Here is a 23,161-nt window from a genome sequence, read left to right as displayed (position 1 = left end):
ATCTCTAACAACCTTTACTGAATTCAGAAACCGACATATTAGACAAGAAAAAGAAGCAATTCGAGTTCTGATGTTTTAAGCTTCTAAAATCACTCTAAAAACTGGGGCATTTGTCTTCAGATGCTCAAATTTTTTAGGCCTTTGAAGTGGTTCATAGATGATCGTCCTAGGGAATCAATTGATTTTCTGGCTTGCATGGCGTGTTCCTGAACTCTTAACACCCTACTCTTCTCTGATTGACTCCGTTTCATGAGGCTCCTTTACATGCTTCTTATGTATTACTGAGAATGTTTCTTGTAATTTTATTCTCTAAGGTTTAGAGTGTAATTTATGTGAGAACTGTTTTCACTCTCTGTTTTCACCTAATTTATTCATGCGCTTGTTTCTTGTAATCGTTAACATTCATTGTAAAGATCTAGCACTAGCAGCACCTTCCCCTAAAACATGTGGAACGACTAACATCAATCAAGTAGTGTGGTTATTTTGCAGATCCTCAATGCAGACTTTGAATTAAAATGAGAACTGGCAAATGGCTTATCAAGTGTTAAATTTAAAGATCTCAGTGCCTGCCTACTTTGGCTTTTTTTTCTTTATCCAATTAAATGCTATGAATATATGTCCCATGTTGTCCTATGATCACAAATCTTTGCTGTATTACTCTGAATTTTGGTGTTTCTTAAGATTTACACATTCGAAGTATTTCTGGTTTATATTTGTATAGGAAAATCTATTTTGTCAGTGGAAGCTTTGGAGAAAATGATGGAAGATCCAGCAGTGCAGAAGCTTGTTTATCCGTAATATGGATTCATTGTCTATCTAACAATTATATGCGTTCTAATTATTATAATAATTTATGTTGCTTTGTTACTGTGTTTATTTAAATGGCATAGAAAAGCATGCCGCCGCTATGGTTATAAGGTGCAAATACGTGGCCTTTGGAACTTTCTACTTATTTGGGACAATAGGATTTATCAGCGTACTGTGGTCATATGCTTTACATTCTACAATTATGCCAAGGTGGCTCGTCTAATATTGCAATGCTTTTAGTATGATATAGATAAGTTTCTTCCAATTTTTAGAATAAGCCTCATTCAATCTGTTAGTTTTCACTTCATATGACTCTTTCTGTTTGTACATAATTAGATCATTGGTCTTGTTTCATTATTGTCACGGTGGCTATGACTGAAGTTGCTTGAAAAAAGTTATATTGTAAACACAATTAACTTAGGTAGAAATTGGTAACATCGTATCCTCTGCTATGCCTCTATCATCTTGTTTTAGCCTATACCAGTATTATTGGTTTTGGAACTGAAGTTATTTTGTTTTATTCATATTATTTGCAGTCATTTACCTGAGGAGTTGAGGAATCCTGACATCTTCAATTGTAAGTCTATACATATTTTCCATTTTAAATAATTAAATACAATAGTCTTACTTTCTCTTTTATTTCCCCTTTTGAGAATGGTAGGTCATGGTTCTATTCGGGAAAAAGCCAGTATCTCCATCGTTTAGCATTTCGAAGTCAGTTTCGTATACAATTGACTAGAGCCTGACTTTGTTATGATTTTTTTTCTGGAAGATCTGATGCTTGTATCTTTGTTTATTAAGTGTTACCACATCACTATCATCGTTGTGGCATGGGATATCGTCCCCTCTGTGTACATTTCCACTGTCTTTTTGTTTCATGCAAATAATTTCTTTTATGTCAATGGTGGGACGTATTTTTAGTATGCTTTAGATAGTGTGTCAGGCTAGAATTAATTTTGTTGCACCCAATCAAGAGCTTGCGGTTCTAGTTTTTTTATGCAAATGTTATTCTTTAGTCATTATTAATTGACACTGAACTATTATGCATATTGTTCAATAGGGATGCTACAAAATCCACAATATCGTCAACAACTTGAGGAGATGATGTAAGACCTTTTTCCCCTTATATGCATTTGATATTGTTGTGAAACTGCTGCTCGGTAATGGATAGATTTTGGGAACTGCTGCTTTCAACATGCTGTAGTATCTGTGTTAATAACTTAATGTTGTGATAAAATATGCCAAGCAATCAATATTTGCCTTTGGTATAATGTGTATTGCTGATTTATTATTAATTTGTCCACTTTTGTCTCACTAGGCTGCAGTTCTCTGGGTAGTTTTTGTTAAATTCTGATAGCCCACAATATTGTCGAATTTGTGATGGTTCTTAATTCTTCTCCTATACTTGGTATTGTTACCAGAAATAACATGATGAGTGAAAATGGTGAGTGGGACGAGCATCTGATAAATTCTTTCAGAAATTTTGATCTTAACAGCAACGTTTTTAAAATCGTACCGTACCGGCTGGTGTATGCCGTACTGGCCACCGGACTAGGACAAAAATTCTACTTGTTTCGTATCGGTCCAAATACCGACCGTACCAGTCAATATTTCGGCATGTACAAGCCTATGTACCTGCCCGTACCCGTTGGTATTTCGGTCTTTTTTTTTTTTTTTTTCAATTTTTTCAAACTACAAACTCATTTTTTGACCCCGATTTTAGATCAGATTATTTATAATTTATATATATAAGTATTTATGTATAATTTATTTATATATAGACTATTATTTTAGAATATAATTAATATATATTTATATATATAATTTATTCATATATTGACTATCCTGAAATGGTATATGAAACGATACCGGTATCGAAATATTTCGTTCCAGTGCCTTGACCGGTACGGCATTCGATACGGTATTCAAAACATTGCTTAACAGTCCCAGCAGTTTGGTAAGTTTGGATCAAATTTTCACTACTTTATTTTCAATGTTCCATATATTTTCTATAAGCTTTAGATGTCCCATTCATTTTGAATTAGAGTTATTTGAGTTGGATGATGGCTATGATTGCATTTTAATCTTCTGGATTTTATAAAAAAGAAAAATTCATAATGTCCATGAACGTATTGATTGATTGTTCATTACCAACCACATAGATAGCCTTTTGATGTTTGCTTATGCCTGTGTTTCTGTTTGCCTATATGCTATTGAAAGTATTTCTATCTAAATAGTCTGGTTTGTTCTCATCTGTTGCCCCTATACGTTAAACTGAATTTGATCCGGGTTGATTGATCCGTTACGGAACAGGATATTCCTGGATACATCAACTTCATAAAATTTCAACTGTTCTACGTAACACTATGATGAAATATATAGATATATTATTGAACATGGTGAAATTCGCCTTATTTCAAGATGTATGTCATATTACTGATAAAAGTACGTCATTCAGTTAGATATTCAAAGCTAATAGTAATGGAGGATAGCCATTGTCTTGCGTAATTATAATTTGTTTTCTTGGTTGACAATCACTATTCTATTTTAGCTTCCTCTGTTTAATTCTGATTTTTTATTTTTTTTAAACATTGGGCAGATCAAATTGGGCATTCACCTGAAGAAGCTTTTGTAAAAATCATGGCCGATCCTGAACTTAGACTAGCCTTCCAAAACCCAAGAATTCAAGCAGCGATCATGGAAGTATGTCCTACTCTAAACACTTATTTAAATGTGTCATACGAAATCTCTGAACATTCTATTTCTTTTCCAGTGTTCACAGAACCCACTTAGCATTTCAAAATATCAAAATGACAAGGAGGTATGGTTGTTTTTATTTAACCCTTAATCCTTTTCTGTTTACTTTCTCCGTTTGTATTTACACGATTTATTTTAGTTTTATTCACGACAACTATATATTTGGTTGCTGAGAAATTTTAATAAAATAAGCAAAATTCTGATTTTGATTCTTACGAAATCTTCGCATTTTGATCAGTTGAGAGTTAAAATGCCATTTCCCCTATTCCTTTTTTTCCCTGGATTTTCTAAGAAATCGAACAGAGGGTTAATAAAATAGCCGGGACATAGTTTTGATGTTTTTGAATCCAGATGTTCTGTGCTACTTCTGGGGGGCTTTATAAGATAAGAGTAAGTTTATTGAATATAGATGCTCTTTGCTAGTTCTGGGTGGTTTTTTATGAGATAAGACTTTTAGTTTCATCTGAAGGGAATAACTTGAAAATTTCTTGCGACGTAACTATTTTTAAAGCATTTGGTAATAGATTAGTTCTCTTCACCATGCAGGGAATCTCTACATTGTTTCTGTTGTCTCCTGAAAAATATCTCAAGTCTCTCAGCATTGCCTGCAGCAACTTCATTTACCCAGTCCATTTCTTACAGTTTGTGTGCCGGCCAGAGAAGCTGCAGTGCAGTGGAGCCTCTTCTAGAAGCACCATGCATATTGTCTCCATCCAGTTTTTCATTAGAACATAGATTAAATGTGTTTGGTTTCCATACTCTTGGAATTTGGATACATGCGAGGTACATGAGTAATGCATCAGTTGAGCTGAAGACAGAAAATGATGTTGTCCGGTTTTCAATTGGTAAGCCTGCTGATAATGCCTTTTCCCGAACAGAAGGAAAGAAGAAGAACAAACGGATCAAAATTTCTAAAAGGGCCAAACTGAATGAACTCAGATTCTATCACCTGAAGGCCAAAAAGAAGATGACTTCTCCAAATCCAGAAGTTAGGTTTAGATACAAACTTGAAAAGGTTGGACACTTTGCAATTTATTTGTCTAGATTTCTCAATACATAGTTTAAACCATTCCTTCAAGACGTATACTCCTCTATGTTGTGTAAGTTTGTTGAATATTGTTATCAACGTTTAAATTTAGTGCTTCTGTTTTTACAGCCGCTTCGATATTTTCCATTTGTAATTTTCTTGAACATGATACAGGGATTAAAGCCTAGTGAAATTTTATCTGATACAGATATAATGAATTAACTACAGCTTTTCCTTTGTACTTTTTTTTCTTTTTGGTCCTACTGCATTTCAAAACTTACTGTAAACGCCTCTCGGATTTTCACGATATTTCTGTCACGACTGATATCCACTGCATGAAAGATGCATTTGGTTATGCACATGTAGGTGTTTCATACTATATTTTATTTTAATGGTTAAAAAGTAGATTGCACTGCAATGCATAACAACCTTCTCCTAATCTTAACTTTGGATTGCAATTTTAATTTATCTTTTTTGTTTATAGTGGTCTAGAATATCTTGATAAATGTTACTTATTAAAAAAAGAATATCTTGATAAATTTTAGTGCTTCAAGTTATACATAGGGTCTTTTTCATGACCATATATAACTTATGAGTTCTATTCAGGCCAAACGAAAGGAAGCATGGTTGATTGAGATGTTGAGGAAATTTGAAGTTCCCAAAGCACCTGCTGAAACATATGATCCTGAAATCCTAACTGGAGAAGAAAGGCATTACTTTAAGCGAACTGGTGAGAAAAAAAAAAGGAACTATGTCCCAGTTGGAAGACGAGGCGTTTTTGGAGGGGTTGTTCTTAATATGCATCTTCATTGGAAGAAGCACGAGACTGTAAAGGTAATATGCAAGCCATGCAAACCAGGACAGGTTCACGTATATGCTGAAGAGCTTGCTGGACTGAGCAAAGAAATTTTGATCGACATAAAAGCTAACAACGTTATACTTTTCTACCGGGGAAAGAATTATGTGCAACCAAAAGTAATGTCACCTCCAGATACATTGTCTAAAGACAAGGTAATTTCAGCATTCTCTTTGCTGACCATTCAATGAATCTATTGATCAAGGGGAGAAAGATAATTGTCTAAAAATTTTCTCATCTTGTCTGGAAATCAAGTCATAATGAGCTTGTTGTCTTGCTTGTTTCAATACATGCATTTTTTTTTTTTTTTTTTTTATCAGTATAGAAGAATTTTATTAATGAGAAAAGTAGGCGTAGCCCAAGTACAAGGGGCTTGTTTCAATACATACATGGTCTTGGATCGGTATATTAACAATGTTTCTCTTAGTGCCTTTTAAGTTGAGGGTTATGGGATTGCCTAGCTATATCTGCCTATATGCTCACCAATTTACTCTTTTTTCTTTTTTGGACTTTTTCCCCTAGTTTTCTATGGTGTCATTTGAGATGGAGGGACTGAGTGGATAGGTAGGATGTTGTTTCTTGTGATTTTGGTTGGTTGTTTAGGGCTTTCGGCTCTGCCATTACCTTCTTCCTTGCTTAACCACATATCATACATCTCCTCTGATTTTTATCCCACCTTAGTCTCAATTAGATTCAAGAGATACGCGAGCATTTCATTGACAGTCATGCTCGTCAAAGTTATTTTGCGATAGCTTATATTGCCCTTGGTCACAGCAATCAAATGAAACGTGGTTCTTTGTACAGGCAGATTCTGGAAATATGTTCATTATTTGTTTGTTTTTTATATAGCAAAAACTTAATTTGAAGTACTTCACATTGTATTTACATTACAAAATTGTTCCGCCTACATCCATCATTAAGGAGGGCAAATTTGTGTGGAGTGATGCCTTTGTTTATACCACATATATTAACCCCAACTATAATAATTTCTCTTCCATGTCAAAAATTGTAGGGCTTGGAAAAGTACAAGTATAAGCAGTCACTTGAGCATACAAGTCAGTTCATTGAGAAATTGGAAGAAGAGCTAGAAGAGTATCAGAAGCACCTTGCTCGGTACAAGAAAGCAAAAGAGGACACACCAAAAGATTCTGTTATCGATACCTGATTTGGTACTTTTTTCTTCTTCAAACTTCTTAGCTGAAGCCTTTAGTTTGCCCGTGTTTGATTGTTCTTTCTATGTGTAATTTCTATTTTCATATTAAATTTTAATGGGTTGTAAAAGGTTTAAAACTTAGCAAATCTATACTGACGGTTTGGCCATTCAAGGAACATTGGTGATTCTCTTGTATATAATATATTTTTTCTGATGGTCTCATATCCTGGAAGTTTCTTTACATATAATAGAATCTTTAGTATCGTTCTTCAACTGTATATGTTTATGCACCCTTCCACCCACACTTGTATGTATTCATTCTGTGATATATCTCAACATATGCGGTTCCAACTGCCTCATGTTAGAGCTTTGAAGTCTTATCCTGTATGCCTATTTGGCTTCTTCAATTCTGTCCTTTACTTTCTGTTGCAACTTGCAAGCAATGGTAGTTACGGAGTTCACCCGAAAGGGTCTCTTTGCATCTCTCTTGTCGTTCGATTCTCTGATACAACGTACTAGTCAAAATGGGTTCCAGTTTTGGCCGCCGTGCATTTCAGCAGTGTCTTCCCAAGCTGAACTAATATACTAGTCTAGGGTTATTGACGGCAACTGTATCAATCTTGTGCTCATGCTGTGCACGTATCACTAGCATGCCTATTCCAGCTCAGTAATGCTCGATACAGTGCAGTATTTTAAAAAAAAAAAATAGTTTATTATTAAAAAATTAATTTTTTTATAAAGATTTTATATTTATTTATTTTTTTTAAATAAATTATGCAGCGTTTATGTATTACATGACTGCAAATATGTTTTCGCCAAATCACATCATTCTAAAACAACAATACCAGTTTTGGAGGCATTTAACCACGTCATTATTAAAAAAGATATAGTTGTCCATAAAATTTCTTTAAAACGAGAATAATAAAAGAGTGGTAAAAAATCTTGTAGTAGTTTTTATATCATTTTCCAGAATAAAATGCTAGAGGGTGATAAATTTGAGTCAAGTCAATGAGTCTGCAATTAAGTTCACCGCACACACCACCCCCCACGAGCGCCACGCCGCCACCACCCCACCCCCCAAAAAACAAACACCAAAAATTTATACTCGATGTCAATTTGCAAGCCTCAGAACTCAAAATTCTCTCCCGAAATCACAAGTCCCAAGTCCCAATTCCCAACCATGGTGTTCCATCCTCCAAAGCTACTTCGTCCCTTCATGTTTATAACTATCTTCCTCCTTTTCATAATCCCTTGTGCAACTCAGCTATTCTTCAACTACTCGGATTTCAATCAATCTATCAACAGAATAAGACTTACTGGAAACGCTACTCTCTTAGGTTCAGCAGCCATCCAACTCACCCCAGATGCAGTGGACAACTGGGGTCGAGCCACATATACAGAACTGCTGCATATCTGGGAGGAACCCGGAAAACTCGCAGACTTCAATACCAGCTTCTCCTTTATCATTGACTCGGAAGGTAAAGACAGCTATTCAGATGGGCTTGTATTCTTCCTCACAAGCCCCGGTTTCCCAGATCCCCAACCAACAGATGGCTCTGGCATTGGCCTTCTAAGCCGCGACCAGTGGAGAGACTCGAGTTTCTTTGCTGAAAATAAATTCGTTGCAGTGGAGTTTGATACGTTTCGGAATGACTGGGACCCGCCCGAGCCTGTCAATGAACACGTTGGTATCATTATCAACGGTATGAGATCTCAGAACTATGCACCATGGGATAGTGTTATTACCGAAAACCGAACATATAGTGCAAGTATTAGTTACGATTCCACCACGCAAAATCTCAGTGTCACCTTCACTGGGTTCAGTAATGGTGTCACCCCAATTCAACAAGGCCTTTCTTCTATAGTCAACTTGACAGATTACCTGCCGGAACGGGTTGAATTTGGCTTCTCGTCATCGACGGGATTGATTTCCGAGTTGCATACTATTTGTTCTTGGTCTTTTAACTCCACATCACCTTTTCTGATACAAACTTCGGCTGTACCAAAGAAGAACGGAGATGGAAGCAAGAGAAAATTGGTGCTGGGCTTGAGCGTGGGTGGATGCATTTTAATCAGTGGTATGGGGTTGGCTTGGCTTGTGTATAGAAAGAGGAAGACTAAAGGGGGAGAGGAAGGGGATTTAAGCTTTGTTCTTTCCATGGACGAGGAGTTTGAACGAGGTACAGGGCCAAAGAAGTTTTCCTACGAGGAATTGGTTTCTGCAACGAATAATTTTGCAGGGGAAAACAAGCTTGGAGAAGGAGGGTTCGGAGGGGTTTACAAAGGATTTATAAACGAGCTGAATTCCTACGTTGCTGTTAAGAGGGTATCAAGGGAATCTAAACAAGGGATAAAGGAGTATGCATCTGAGGTGAAGAGTATTAGTCAACTCAGGCACAGGAATTTAGTGCAACTCACTGGTTGGTGCCACGAGAAAAAAGATCTCCTGCTAGTTTATGAGTTCATGCCCAATGGCAGCTTAGATTTGCATCTTTTCAAAGGTGAAAGCTTGCTAACATGGGTGATGAGGTACAATATTGCCCAAGGCTTGGCATTCGCATTGCTATACTTGCATGAAGAATGGGAACAATGTGTGTTGCATAGGGACATAAAGTCGAGTAACGTCATGTTGGATTCAAGTTTCAATGCAAAGCTTGGGGATTTCGGCTTGGCTAGGCTGGTGGATCATGGAAAAGGATCCCAAACCACAGCTGTGGCCGGGACCATGGGCTACATGGCCCCTGAATGTATTATATCAGGCAGGGCTAGCAAGGAATCAGATATATATAGTTTCGGGATTGTGCTTTTGGAGATAGCCTGTGGAAGGAAACCCGTTGAAACCCAGAGGAGGCAAGATGAAGTGAGTCTGGTAGAGTGGGTTTGGCAGCTTTATGGAATGGGAAAGCTCGTTGATGCAGCCGATCCCAGATTGTGTGGGGACTTCGATGAGCAGCAATTGGAACGGCTGATGATTGCTGGACTTTGGTGTGCTCACCCAGACTACAATCTCAGGCCTTCAATTAGGAAAGTCGTTCACGTGCTTAGTTCTGAAGGTTCATTGCCCGTTCTGGCACCAGAGATGCCCCTACTAACCTACCTTGCCCCCCCAGTTAGTGCATCTGCATCTTCAGCTTCCACTTCAGAAAATAAGCACTCTCAATCTGCAAGCCATTCCGGTTCCACCAGTTCCTCACAGGTCACATCTTCTGCAGCTTCTTCTTCATCTTCTGCACTTCCTCACTCGCACTTGGTTGGTACCAAGTAAACTTGTCTTGGGAAATTACAAAGTTGGGATGTATGATTTACCTCTTTGTACCATAAATTATGTTATTATGCAAATTTTTCGCAAATTAAACTTGTTATGGTTAATGTGATTGCACAGCACTGTAACTAATATTAGCTATGGTTTAGTTTTGAGTTATGTTTTATTAAAGTGAGATGAATGGCTTAGAATCAACCCATATGTATGGCCTGAAACTTTTCTAAATGAAGCACAGAAAATTGCGTAGATGGCTGGAAGAGTAGAAGGAAAAATAAAATTAGACAGCAACTGTGTTTACATCCCTAGTTTTTCCTCTGTTTTTTGACCCGTTCTGCTGTAGTTTTCTCTCTTGTTTTTGTGTTATGCTTGCTAGGCAATAGGCATCAAAGCAAAGACATTGTGTGTTTCCTTATATCTATGACACATGATAGAATCGGCAGCACCACCTAAAAAAGGACAAATCTTGCCTAGCATGCAACTAACATGAGACCTGGCACCTATGCATCATATTCAATCCACTCACCCAGTGTAAAACCTAACACAACTTCTTCACAACATAGGATATCATAGTCAGTCGAGCAATGCTACTTTTCATCATTGATTTTTGTCATCCTCAGTCACGCTTGCTAAGGTGGCACATTTTAACTAGTTTACATATAAAACCACCTATAATAGACTGTATAAACAGTATGATTGTGAATGACAAAATTAAGAATGAAGAATATTATTTTTCTATTCAAAATATCAAACACAAACAGAGAATTGAAGGTGAACGCAAACAAGAATCTGAGTGCTTTTGGAATGATTGCAAGTGTGTTAGAATTTATCATCTCTGGAGAATTAGGAACAAGAAAAACTAAAGAAACCTGTAATATACTTGAAGTAGAATTCCAAGGTGATACTTCTACAAGAGGTTTTGATAATATAAGAATGAAAGAACATGGAAATGTGAAAGGTTATTTAAAAATAATCTTGAGATTGGTAGACAAAATGAAAGCTTGTGATGAAGAAAATATTGGTTGTAAAAATTTTAAGATTGATGATGGAGTGGTAACAGTTATCGAAGAAGCCAAAGACACCTCTCAATTAGCCTGACATTTATTAGCAGTTTGTCAATCAATACTACATAAGACATATAAGTCTCCAAATCACCTATATAAAACAAAATAAACCTTTATTGATAACTATCTGTCGATTGAAAATCATTCACATGGTTTAGGGGACGTATGAATAGCGAGTTGAATTGAGATGGAGTGAGATGAAAGTTGAAAGTTTAATAAAATATTATTATAATATATATTTTTTAATATTATTTTATTTTTAAATTTAAAAAAATTGAATATTTATTATATTTTGTTTAAAAGTTTTAAAAAATTATAATGATTAAATAAAATAAGATGAATGTATTTTTTAATCCAAACATCTCTATAATCACTTCATAAAGAAAGAAATAAAGCAAATCATCAATGATGAACTCTGCCTGCTTAGGTATGACCCGATCGAGAAGAATTTTTTCATGAGAAATGATATTTGTAGTCGTGGTTGTGTAAGAGACGTGCAGTCATTTTGAAAAAATTGAATTAATATGAGACCCATATGAAAAAAAAAAAACTAACTTTTTAATCGTGGACTCCACTCTTTTTCAAAACGATTGCGCGGCGTTTGTAATTTTACGACCGTATATAGTATTGCTCTTTTTTCATAGACACTTGGGCATTGCTACCTGAGCTATAGTAGCTGGAAGAGAGTATAAAGCCATAAATGATGGTATTGACTTTAAGCCAAGCATTCACTGAAAACAGGAGAAATTATAGATCGAGAAGAATTTTTTCATAGACACTTGGGTATTGCTACCAGAGCTATAGTAGCTGGAAAAGAGTATAAAGCTAAATGATGGTATTGACTTTAAGCCAAGCATTCACTGAAAACAGGAGAAATTATAGATCGAGAAGAATTTATTCATAGACACTTGGATATTGCTACCAGAGCTATAGTAGCTGGAAAAGAATATAAAGCCATAAATAATGGTATTGACTTTATGCCAAGCATTCACTGAAACGAAAATGATAGGGTCACTGCTGGTGGCTCCTGCTGGGGGCTACTGTTGGCTTTATTTTATTTTATTTTTAATTTTTTTTTAATGATTAAGTAATTTTTTTATAATATTATTATAATTTTTTTATATTTTTTTAAAATGTTTAAAAGTATTAAAAAATAATTTAAAAAAAAAATCAAAAAGGCAAAAAAATTAACGGTGACTCCAGCGGGAGCCACCAACGGTGCCTGTAGCACCGTCCTTCACTAAAAACAGGAGAAATTATAGATCGAGAAGAATTTCTTGATTGATATCACGATGATATCCACAAACGCATTTCTTGATTGGCGGCTAGCAATTCCTTTTTAAAGAAAAAGAATTTGGATTGGAAACGTTATCATGATGATATCCACAAACGCATTTCTTGATTGGCGGCTAACAAGGCTACGTTTAGGTACGGTTTGAATAGTGAGATGAGATGGTTTTACCGTCCGTCTGCTTAGTCAAATTGTGTTAAGGATAAAGATGCACCATTGAAGAATTCTGCCATACCAGGGAAGCAAAGCAGCAGAGTGGAAATGCATACGGCATGACAGTGAAGAATTTTCCAGCAACAATCTGGAAAGGACACTTGGCAACAGATCCGTTTCTTTAGGAAAACAGTTGGTGTGAACTTTTCTTCTATATACCCTGTAAACAAAGGCATTAGTATTATATTCTGAAATCAATAGAAAGAGAGGTATTCATGGCACACTTGTACCGAACACTTGGTGAGCATGATTTTCCATAATTCAATAAATTGTAATCAATTTCCGCCATAAAATGCAAGGCTAGATACCTCAGCTGCAAATTCAAGTCATATTTCCTGACAATTTGCAAGCCTCCGAGCTCAAATCTCTCTCTGGATTCTCTCCCAGCCATGGGTATCCCTCCACCAAAGTTGCTTCTTCCCTGCTTGATGATGACCATTTTCCTCTTTCTCATAATCCCTTCTGCAACTCAGTTATCCTTCAGCTATTCGGATTTCGGCAAAGCTTTAATACTTACTGGAAACGCCACAGTCTCGGGTTCAGATATCCAGCTCACGCCAAACGCAGTGGACAACTGGGGTCGAGCCACATATTCAGAACAGTTGCATCTTTGGGATAAAGAATCCGGAAAACTGGCAGAATTCACTACCAAGTTCTCCTTTATCATCGATTCGGAAGGTAAAGACAGATATTCAGATGGGATCACATTCTTCCTTGCAAGCTCCGATTTCCCACCACCTCGACCAACGGATGGCGCTGGCATTGGCCTTATCAGCCGCGACCAAGCGAGAGACTCGAGTTTCTTAGATGCAAATAAATTCGTTGCAGTTGAGTTCGATACTTTTCGCAACGATGAATTGGACCCTCCAGAGCCTGTTCACGAACACGTCGGTATCAATATCAACAGTATTAGATCTCAGAACTACGCACCTTGGTCTAGTGTTATCAAGGAAAATAGAACATATAGTGCTAGTATTAGTTACGATTCCGCTTCCCAAAACTTGAGTGTCACCTTCACTGGGTTCAGTAATGGTATCATTCCAATTCAACAGCACCTTTCTTCAATAGTTGATTTGAGAGATTACTTACCAGAGCGGGTTGAATTTGGCTTCTCTTCCTCTACAGGATTGCTTTCTGAATTGCACATTCTTCGCTCATGGTCTTTTGAATCGAAAGCACCTTAATTTGTAGAGAGACAAACTTAATTCTAATAAATTCCCCCAGGTGTTTTGAGGTTCTTGTCGGTTGTTAAGTTTAAAGGGTTTGTAGCTTTTGTGTCTTTTGGTTTTTCATGTACATGCTCGTGGGAGCCTGAGAGTTGTATGTGATCTAAATAAATAAACAGTGTGAAAGACATGAAGTCTTAGAATTACTGCTTGTCTTACGTTCCTACTGTGTCTTAGTTCGTGTGTGTAAGTTCTCCCATCTCTAACAACCTTTACTGAATTCAGAAACCGACATATTAGACAAGAAAAAGAAGCAAGTCGAGTTCTGATGTTTTAAGCTTCTAAAATCACTCTACAAACTGGGGCATTTGTCTTCAGATGCTCAAAGTTTTTAGGCCTTTGAAGTGGTTCATAGATGATCGTCCTAAGGAATCAATTGATTTTCTGGCTTGCATGGCGTGTTCCTGAACTCTTAACACCCTACTCTTCTCTGATTGACTCCGTTTCATGAGGCTCCTTTACATGCTTCTTAAGTATTACTGACAATGCTTCTTGTAATTTTATTCTCTAAGGTTTAGAGTGTAATTTATGTGAGAACTGTTTTCACTCTCTGTTTTCACCTAATTTATTCATGCGCTTGTTTCTTGTAATCGGTAACATTCCTTGTAAAGATCTAGCACTAGCAGCACCTTCCCCTAAAACATATGGAACGACTAACATCAATCAAGTAGTGTGGTTATTTTGCAGATCCTCAATGCAGACTTTGAATTAAAATGAGAACTGGCAAATGGCTTATCAAGTGTTAAATTTAAAGATCTTAGTGCCTGCCTACTTTGGCTTTTTTTTCTTTATCCAATTAAATGCTATGAATATATGTCCCATGTTGTCCTATGATCACAAATCTTTGCTGTATTACTCTGAATTTTGGTGTTTCTTAAGATTTACACATTCGAAGTATTTCTGGTTTATATTTGTAAAATCTATTTTGTCAGTGGAAGCTTTGGAGAAAATGATGGAAGATCCAGCAGTGCAGAAGCTTGTTTATCCGTAATATGGATTCATTGTCTATCTAACAATTATATGCGTTCTAATTATTATAATAATTTATGTTGCCTTGTTACTGTGTTTATTTAAATGGCATAGAAAAGCATGCCGCCGCTATGGTTATAAGGTGCAAATACGTGGCCTTTGGAACTTTCTACTTATTTGGGACGATAGGATTTATCAGCGTACTGTGGTCATATGCTTTACATTCCACAATTATGCCAAGGTGGCTCGTCTAATATTGCAATGCTTTTAGTATGATATAGATAAGTTTCTTCCAATTTTTAGAATAAGCCTCATTCAATCTGTTAGTTTTCACTTCATATGACTCTTTCTGTTTGTACATAATTAGATCATTGGTCTTGTTTCATTATTGTCACGGTGGCTATGACTGAAGTTGCTTGAAAAAAGTTATATTGTAAACACAATTAACTTAGGTAGAAATTGGTAACATCATATCCTCTGCTATGCCTCTATCATCTTGTTTTACCATATACCAGTATTATTGGTTTTGGAACTTAAGTAATTTTGTTTTATTCATATTATTTGCAGTCATTTACCTGAGGAGTTGAGGAATCCTGACACCTTCAATTGTAAGTCTATACATATTTTCCATTTTAAATAATTAATACAATAGTCTCACTTTCTCTTTTATTTCCCCTTTTGAGAATGGTAGGCCATGGTTCTATTCGGGAAAAAGCCAGTATCTCCATCGTTTAGCATTTAGAAGTCAGTTTTGTATACAATTGACTAGAGCCTGACTTTGTTATGATTTTTTTCTGGAAGATCTGATGCTTGTATCTTTGTTTATTAAGTGTTACCACATCACTATCATCGTTGTGGCATGGGATATCGTCCCCTCTCTGTACATTTCCACTGTCTTTTTGTTGCATGCAAATAACTTCTTTTATGCCAATGGTGGGATGTATTTTTAGTATGCTTTAGATAGTGTGTCAGGCTAGAATTAATTTTGTTGCACCCAATCTAGAGCTTGCGGTTCTAGTTTTTTTATGCAAATGTTATTCTTTAGTCATTATTAAGTGACACTGAACTATTATGCATATTGTTCAATAGGGATGCTACAAAATCCACAATATCGTCAACAACTTGAGGAGATGATGTAAGACCTTTTTCCCCTTATATGCATTTGATATTGTTGTGAAACTGCCGCTCTGTAATGGATAGATTTTGGGAACAGCTGCTTTCAACATGCTGTAGTATCTGTGTTAATAACTTAATATTGTGATAAAATATGCCAAGTAATCAATATTTTGCTTTGGTATAATGTGTATTGCTGATTTATTATTAATTTGTCCCCTTTTGTCTCACTAGGCTGCAGTTCTCTGGGTAGTTTTTGTTAAATTTTGATAGCCCACAGTATTGTCTAATTTGTGATGGTTCTTAATTCTTCTCCTATACTTGGTATTGTTACCAGAAATAACATGATGAGTGAAAATGGTGAGTGGGATGAGCATCTGATAGATTCTTTCAAAAATTTTGATCTTAACGGTCCTGAGCTTAAGCAGCAGTTTGGCAAGTTTGGATCAAATTTTCACTCCTTTATTTTCAATGTTCCATATATTTTCTATAAGCTTTGGATGTCCCATTCATTTTGAATTAGAGTTATTTGAGTTGGATGATGGCTATGATTGCATTTTAATATTCTGGATTTTTTTTTTAAAAGAAAAAATGATAATGTACATGAACGTATTGATGGATTGTTCATTACCAACCACATAGATAGCCTTTTGATGTTTGCTTATGCTTGTGTTTCTGTTTGCCGATATGCTATTGAAAGTATTTCTATCTAAATAGTCTGGTTTGTTCTCATCTGTTGCCCCTATATGTTAAACTGAATTTGATCCGGGTTGATTGATCCGTTACCGAACAGGATATTCCTGGATACATCAACTTAATAAAATTTCAACTGTTTTACGTAACACTGTGATGATATATATAGAGATATTATTGAACATGGTGAAATTCGCCTTATTTCAAGATGTATGTGATATTACTGATAAAATTACGTCATTCAGTTAGATATTCAAAGCTAATAGTACTGGAGGATATCCGTTGTCTTGCGTAATTATAATTTGTTTTCTTGGTTGACAATCAGTATTCTATTTTAGCTTAGCTTCCTCTGTTTGATTCCAATTTTTTTTTAAATATTGGGCAGATCAAATTGGGCATTCACCTGAAGAAGCTTTTGTAAAAATCATGGCCGATCCTGAACTCAGACTAGCCTTCCAAAACCCAAGAATTCAAGCAGCGATCATGGAAATATGTCCTACTCTGAAGCACTTATTTAAATGTGTCATACGAAATCTCTGAACATTCTATTTCTTTTCCAGTGTTCACAGAACCCACTTAGCATTTCAAAATATCAAAATGACAAGGAGGTATGGCCAAACTGTTTTAACATTAGAAGGGATTTTATATTTATAAATATTTCTTTCATATCCTATAATATTGGTCAAGGATTAGTTTACACTTGCATCTAATGTTTGCATCACAATTTTTCTTTTCGATTCCAGGTCATGGATCTTTTCAATAAAATATCAGAACTCTTCCCTGGAGTGTCTGGTCCACCTTGACTTTGTTCGTTCATCCTGATTTTCCATCTGCTGGTCTAAATGGGTTCAACATTTCTTTTCCATGCTCAAGGTGTGGTTAGAAGTTAGAACAGAATCTAAAGCCTGCATGACCGAACATACTCTCTCTTCCTCGTGGCCTGGCCACATGCTGAGATGCTTCTCGCCGCATCCCTGTTCTGAATCGGTACGGCCAGTCCTCGTAAACTGAGTTCACCCTTGAGATTTCTCTCCCCCCATCTCATGGTTAAATACATATGTACATGGTTGACGAGTTTTGGTGATGGCTTCTATGTTGTTTTCTTAGTTGTGATCGGTACTTAAACTAGTTACTCTCCCACTTTGTTGTATTTAAGAATCAAGATGATCAATTGTGCTCATCTATACTTCACCACGGATCTGTCTATGCCTCTGTTTTCCAGCCTCTCGCGCACGAATGCAGTCGACGAAGTTTCATGGGAATTGTCATATGTCTGAAGTATATTTGTTTACAAATGTTTTAAAACTAATTTACCATTTAAGATAAACGGCAAAACAGAAAAAATAAATCATATAACAAAAAGCTTTACTACTTATCATCTCCATACAAAATACACCATATTTATTTTATTTATGTGTTTGTTTGTTTGTTTTTGTTTTATTTTTCTTAAATTCATTGAATTATTCAACTCATCATCAATATATCATACATTTGGTAAGAAAAAAAAAATTAAAAATTATGTATAGTATGTTGTGTGAAGATAATGAATATAATTTTTTAATATTAAATGGGCGTGAGTCGCTGGTTGTAACCATGGAAGAAATATGCCTATTCTTCTAAAGAAAAATGCTGACTAACTAGCTATGGACAGAACTGCCCTTGAAATTGAGTGGGAGGAAATTTCTTTAATCCAGTCTATTAAATTGTTCAAAAACGCTTTGCACCGGTCCATCTGTTTTAAAAGGATTACCAGCCTCCAATAATAATCCACCACATCAGCAATTCCACACAATTCACGGAAGAGTCATCACACTAGATAATAAATATTTCTTCATAAACTCAACAATGGCTTAACCCAGTCGAACGCCGCTCAAACCAGATTTGTCGCTTAGTTCCGTCAGCTACCAAATCAGAATACATTTGAAGATTCATTGCCCTGTTCCTTCAGCCACCAAACCAGCCTCCAATACATCTGAAAGCCTCTCACAATAGATAAAAGATTAGATCAGAGATGGGTTCATCTGAATATTCAAGTTCTCTGCCCAAATCAGAATCGCAAAACGGCCTGACTTTCCGCAATTCATAATCCACTCTCCTCTCTCTCTCTCTCTCTCTCTCTCTCTCTCTCTCTCTCTCTCTGAGTTTAGTAGTTATCTCTAATCGTCCACTGGTAAATGTTGAAGGTGTGAAAATGGTACCAGAACTTCTTGGCCGTCCACCCAGTTAAGTTGATTGATATTGATCAAGGCTCTATAGCAAATCCACGCTTTCAGTCAGCATCCAAAAGGTTAAAAGCTATGAACCCGTCTGCACACCGAACAATGCCAACTAAATTAATGTTTATGAACCCATAAATGGAAATAGTCAAAGAATCAGAGTAGAATTAATTGTCTTGAAAAATGAAGTAAACAACACATTTATTGCAAGTTTGCAAAGGAGATGAGGGGCTTGCGAATGAGATAACTTAGATGAGGTCTGCGACGGGATTTGGAAGTGTAAGGGCTACAAGGCTATCTCCTACAATGCAGTCACATTTGTGTTCTAATAGACCACCTACGTGGCACTCATTTATTGGTGGGCTGTTTTTTGGTAGAGGACAGACCAACCGGTTATAAGATTATCTCTAAATTGTTTTATGTACGTCCCTCGAGCTTGTAAGAAGAAAAACATGTGCCCTCAGTTAAGGTTGGTTTGAATTCAAAAATGATATGAGATAAATTTAGATGAAAGATAATAGTTAAGTAAAATATTATTAGAAGATTATTTTTTAATATTATTATTATTTTAAAATATTGAATTATTTATTATATTTTATATAAAAATTTAAAAAAAATTATAATACTAAGATAATATAAGATGAAACGCATTCCGAATCTAATCTAATCTTATGAACACGTCAATAAAATTACTTAATTACATGGTTTTGACATGGTAACTCCGTGGCATTGTTGAAGTGGATGTCGTTTGGGGTGGGGGTTGGGGGGCAACTCAGGAGTGTAGTTGGGCCGTCCATTGTCCAAAGAGGAGGTTGTGTCTCAACCAGGTGTCAGATAGACACTGAGGCTGCATCACTGTTCTTAAGTGTAACATATGGATTTGAAAAGAAAAATTATCTTCATTACCTCTATATATATATTTTTTAATAAATACATTGTATATGAATGATTAGTAAAAAAATTTTATTAGTTTAATAAAATAAAATAAAATAAAAATATAATGTGTAGTGTGAGGATGTGTGCATGATATATGTTGAAGAGAAATTATGCACCACAAATCAACTCAGAAAACCATACATGGACCCTTGATTTTTCACGTCCCTATAGAGTTCCGCAATAGGTTGCTAACAAACATATAAAGATCCTTTTTTTACTGAACCCTTTTGACTAAAACCAGCTGGGGAAGGATTCCTCTAATTTAGTACCCAATATTATAGCCGTTAACAATGTAAGAGATGTAACACACGCTCTCAAGTACTTACCCTTTTTTTGTGTTATATTTTAGCTAAAGAATAAAGCTAGCTTGCCTATTCAATTGTACCACTAAGCAAATTTTTATTTATTTATTTAATGATTAATTAGAAAGTAATTTTTAGTGTATTGGTGTATTTTTTTTTATTTTTTAAAAATATTTAAATATATTTAAAAAATGTGAAAAGAAAAAGAATCAAAAAATAAAAATTTCAAAATGGTCTACTCAGGCGGCCACCACTCTTTAGCTAAAAGGAAGTCGACGGCACAGGGAGGAAGCTCAAGCTGGCATGAATGAGAAAGCGAAATGTGGTAGAAATGGTATGGTTGATATTGGAAATGAGGATTTGTTCCGTTGTTAATATTCTTCCACTTTGGACGTGGCTGTTTTTTCTTAAGAGTTCTAGTGAGCGAAAAGCGAATTATTCCTTGGAGTAGTCTACCAGCTGCTCCACCTATAAAAGTCCCTGTCAGGTTTCTTGGGTTTTAGCATCACACACAAGAGACATACAAAGATCATACGATTTAGAGGAATTTGTCGATGGCTAGCAGTTCTTTTCAAGGCAATGAACGATATGAACTCGATTGCCAAATTCTTCATCATTATCTATCTGGTAAGTTTCCATTTTCCCCTTCTTCATTCTTCGTTTGTGTTTGGGTGGAAAGAAACTGTTTTCCAACCGTAATTATTATGAAACATAAACATACAGTCTTGGCGTTGGAGTACTCTCCAGCTTAACAAGATATTATAAGAACTAATGGAGTACTCTCTATATTGCAGTATCATCTAGACTTCAACAACATCACTTTTGTCTTGCTAATGCCAATCAATTGTAGGCAATGGTACAATCAACAGCCAAAAGCTTGTGGATATCTTCGTACACAGAAGTTACTTTGAGTTCAAGCTCATTCGTCAAACTTATGCTGCTCTTTATGGTCAGAATGTTCTTCATCTCTTCTCAAATATCCAGAGGAACAATCCATTTGCTGTGAGTATGGTTGCTTGACTAAGTAACTTTCATTTTCCTGTTTTCACCCTTCACAAGCAAGACCTCACTAATGTTGAAAATATGTTGCATATATACAGAGAGCAGCCTACCTTCGCATGATTGAACCGCAAGAGCGTGATGCCGAGATAACTAGGAACTCGCTTTTCGGAGGGAGTGTGAATCTTAACACTCTCATTGAGATTGCATGCACCCGACCTTCTTCGGAGCTGCAGTGTATTAAGCAAACCTACCGCTCAAGATACAATTCTGAACTTGAGCAAGCTGTCACAACAAAAGTCAGTGGCGGATTCAAAGAGGTAACTACTTAGCATGCATCTCTTTTAAAACATCAATTACTTTAAAAGATCATGTCATGAAATTTTTGGTGTTGATCCATAGATTCTGTTGGCGGTTTTGAAGTCGTGTCGCAACTGTGGTGGGAGAGTGGACATGAGCATGGCCATGTGCGATGCCAAGATTCTGTATGAAGCTGTGGAAAGTGGGAGGACTGTGGACCAGAAGACCATCATTTCGATTTTAAGTCATCGGAATTCTGGCCAAGTCAAAGCCATTCTCGTCTCCTACAAACAGCTATATGGCCATGAGTTCTGCAAGTCGCTGAAACAAAGCAAATGCGGGCAATTTGGAAGAGAGGTGCGAATCGTGATTCGATGCATACAAAATCCTGAAAAGTTCTTTGCCAAACAGCTAAGGATGAAGAATGCTGATGCTCGGGAGATTTTGATCCGGATAGTGATCACTAGGTCCGAGATAGATATTAAAGACGTTAACAAGGCTTTTGCAGCTAAAACAGGCAGTTCCATTGAGAAACTCGTGAGAAGGGAATTCAATAATATTAATAGTAAAGATCATAAGACTAATAACATTACAGCTGATATCTTGATAGGACTAACGAAACGTAGTTGAAATATTGCATTCAGTGTATGTATATATATATATATATATTTATGTCACATATTTTTTACGCATTCTATTAATATAATTGATCAAAATAGTTATTTTATATTTAAAAATGTGACACAGTCAATCACATTAGTAGAATACGTAAAAAATATACAAAAGTGACTGCACATAAAATTTTATATATCTTTAATAAAGAACTTAGTTTCTTTATTGATGTGTCTATTTTTTTTTAAAAAAAATGATATTTATTTTCGATTCTCATAAATACATTAAATTAAGAAAATGATAAAATATAAGAAAATGAAACTATACTATCTTAATTATAGTGGAGGAAGTCAATTTAATTACTATCTTGGTCAGGTTAATTCGTAGAACAATTTAATGGGCCAGAATTTGTGAATGGGCCGAGCTTAATCGATTTGAAGTTTGCGATGTGGCGGGCCAGAATTTGGTTCAATGGGCCCACCTTCCTAATATTTGTGGGTTTGTAATTCACGGGGATTTCTTTTCCTTTTAGAAATTTTATTATCTGTGACTATCCAGCCATGAACTTGGCATGGAGGGGTGGGCAAGCTTGGCATTCCTGCAGTAGTACCTCTGATACTGACCCTGGGCACCAGGATTTATTACCCAATGCTCCTAGCGTGAAAAGGGCGATCTCTGCATGCCTGATCTCAGACAAAGTACGCCTACTGCATGCAGACTTCTTCACATGCAACGAACTCTCTGGCATCTGCTAAGAAGAGAGCGTCTTGTCTCTCCAGCAAGACAGTACGTACGTACAGTAAGTTACCCAGGGGTTCTTAAGCTGTAGTCTTACATGCAGGAATGATTGTTAGCAGTGCCTGCTGGCCTGCAGCTACAACTTATGGGGTACCGTGCAGGCACTTGTGCTTTTTTAGAAGAAATTAGGACACTTTTCCATGTAATAATTATATATATAATAGAAGACAATTCGATGTTAAAGAGTTTCAATGCCAGCGAGCTACAGCCACATTAATTCTGAGTCTGAGCTTGTACATGATGTCCGTTTGAATTCATTGCATGTGGTTAAATAAAAAGTAGAGTGTAATTAAAGCATGGCCGGGTGCATACTTTTGACTACATACTCCATGTAAAACAAACCCTTTATATCCGATGGTTTTTCACGAGGACTCCTTTCTCCTGATCTCTCCTCTCTCTCACTTCTTGGGAGTCACGGCATGCACGTACACTGCTCGGCTAATCATGCACGCCCACGACGTTGCACAATCGGTACTTCGCGCGTGTTACATCAGGGCGCGCATCCCCCTTGTCTCTTTACCCCCATGCCAGCCTTCTCCCTCGATCTGATACCTTTTTTGCAGATCACTC

General features: G+C 36.3%; 4 protein-coding genes across 7 annotated transcripts; all 4 read left to right on the top strand.

Annotated features, from left to right (window-relative positions):
* The first annotated feature begins 90 nt into the window (after positions 1-90).
* Positions 91-17,690, top strand: LOC122311232 (protein TIC 40, chloroplastic-like). Of its 3 annotated transcripts, XM_043125690.1 has the most exons (12): positions 91-794; positions 1,344-1,384; positions 1,868-1,913; positions 3,407-3,510; positions 3,581-3,628; positions 4,111-4,579; positions 5,198-5,602; positions 6,460-6,616; positions 15,190-15,230; positions 15,712-15,757; positions 16,814-17,036; positions 17,172-17,690. In XM_043125690.1, exons 5-8 carry the CDS (start codon positions 3,618-3,620, stop codon positions 6,610-6,612), a joined length of 1,038 nt encoding a protein of 345 aa, XP_042981624.1. In that variant the 5' UTR covers positions 91-794; positions 1,344-1,384; positions 1,868-1,913; positions 3,407-3,510; positions 3,581-3,617; the 3' UTR covers positions 6,613-6,616; positions 15,190-15,230; positions 15,712-15,757; positions 16,814-17,036; positions 17,172-17,690. The 3 variants fall into 3 exon arrangements, with proteins under 3 accessions (XP_042981624.1, XP_042981623.1, XP_042981625.1); XM_043125689.1 differs by having other exon boundaries at positions 91-1,384; XM_043125691.1 differs by lacking the exons at positions 91-794; positions 1,344-1,384; positions 1,868-1,913; ... (3 more) ...; positions 5,198-5,602; positions 6,460-6,616 and adding exons at positions 12,137-12,563; positions 14,586-14,640; positions 16,073-16,170 and having other exon boundaries at positions 16,814-16,917; positions 16,989-17,036.
* LOC122311231 (L-type lectin-domain containing receptor kinase IX.1-like) lies at positions 7,597-10,057 on the top strand. Its single transcript, XM_043125688.1, has one exon. It carries the CDS (start codon positions 7,709-7,711, stop codon positions 9,863-9,865), a length of 2,157 nt encoding a protein of 718 aa, XP_042981622.1. The 5' UTR covers positions 7,597-7,708; the 3' UTR covers positions 9,866-10,057.
* On the top strand, positions 12,817-13,611 carry LOC122309463 (lectin 8-like). The gene has a single exon (XM_043122959.1). The coding sequence runs from the start codon at positions 12,817-12,819 to the stop codon at positions 13,609-13,611; it is 795 nt and encodes a 264-aa protein (XP_042978893.1).
* A 2,668-nt stretch (positions 17,691-20,358) lies between the features above and the next one.
* LOC122311313 (annexin D2-like) lies at positions 20,359-21,869 on the top strand. Of its 2 annotated transcripts, none has more exons than XM_043125834.1 (4): positions 20,359-20,509; positions 20,733-20,884; positions 20,983-21,201; positions 21,305-21,869. In XM_043125834.1, the coding sequence occupies exons 1-4, from the start codon at positions 20,437-20,439 to the stop codon at positions 21,809-21,811; spliced, it is 951 nt and encodes a 316-aa protein (XP_042981768.1). In that variant the 5' UTR covers positions 20,359-20,436; the 3' UTR covers positions 21,812-21,869. The 2 variants fall into 2 exon arrangements, with proteins under 2 accessions (XP_042981768.1, XP_042981767.1); XM_043125833.1 differs by having other exon boundaries at positions 20,368-20,509; positions 21,284-21,869.
* Positions 21,870-23,161: the final 1,292 nt, after the last annotated feature.

Source organism: Carya illinoinensis, chromosome 5 (assembly GCF_018687715.1).
Source record: "Carya illinoinensis cultivar Pawnee chromosome 5, C.illinoinensisPawnee_v1, whole genome shotgun sequence".
Taxonomy (NCBI): domain Eukaryota; kingdom Viridiplantae; phylum Streptophyta; class Magnoliopsida; order Fagales; family Juglandaceae; genus Carya; species Carya illinoinensis.
The sequence above is the reverse complement of the archived record's forward strand: the minus strand, read 5'-3'. Positions and strand labels throughout refer to the sequence as shown.

Excerpts from the sequence above, each read along its gene's own strand:
- LOC122311232 (XM_043125690.1), top strand. Across the intron at positions 4,580-5,197 it reads TTAGATACAAACTTGAAAAG|GCCAAACGAAAGGAAGCATG; the intron begins GTTGGACACTTT and ends AGTTCTATTCAG. Across the intron at positions 5,603-6,459 it reads ATACATTGTCTAAAGACAAG|GGCTTGGAAAAGTACAAGTA; the intron begins GTAATTTCAGCA and ends CAAAAATTGTAG.
- LOC122311231 (XM_043125688.1), top strand. The coding sequence starts at position 7,709 with ATGTCAATTTGCAAGCCTCAGAACTCAAAATTCTCTCCCGAAATCACA.
- LOC122309463 (XM_043122959.1), top strand. The coding sequence starts at position 12,817 with ATGGGTATCCCTCCACCAAAGTTGCTTCTTCCCTGCTTGATGATGACC.
- LOC122311313 (XM_043125833.1), top strand. The coding sequence starts at position 20,437 with ATGGCTAGCAGTTCTTTTCAAGGCAATGAACGATATGAACTCGATTGC. Across the intron at positions 20,510-20,732 it reads TCTTCATCATTATCTATCTG|GCAATGGTACAATCAACAGC; the intron begins GTAAGTTTCCAT and ends AATCAATTGTAG. Across the intron at positions 21,202-21,283 it reads TCAGTGGCGGATTCAAAGAG|ATTCTGTTGGCGGTTTTGAA; the intron begins GTAACTACTTAG and ends GTTGATCCATAG.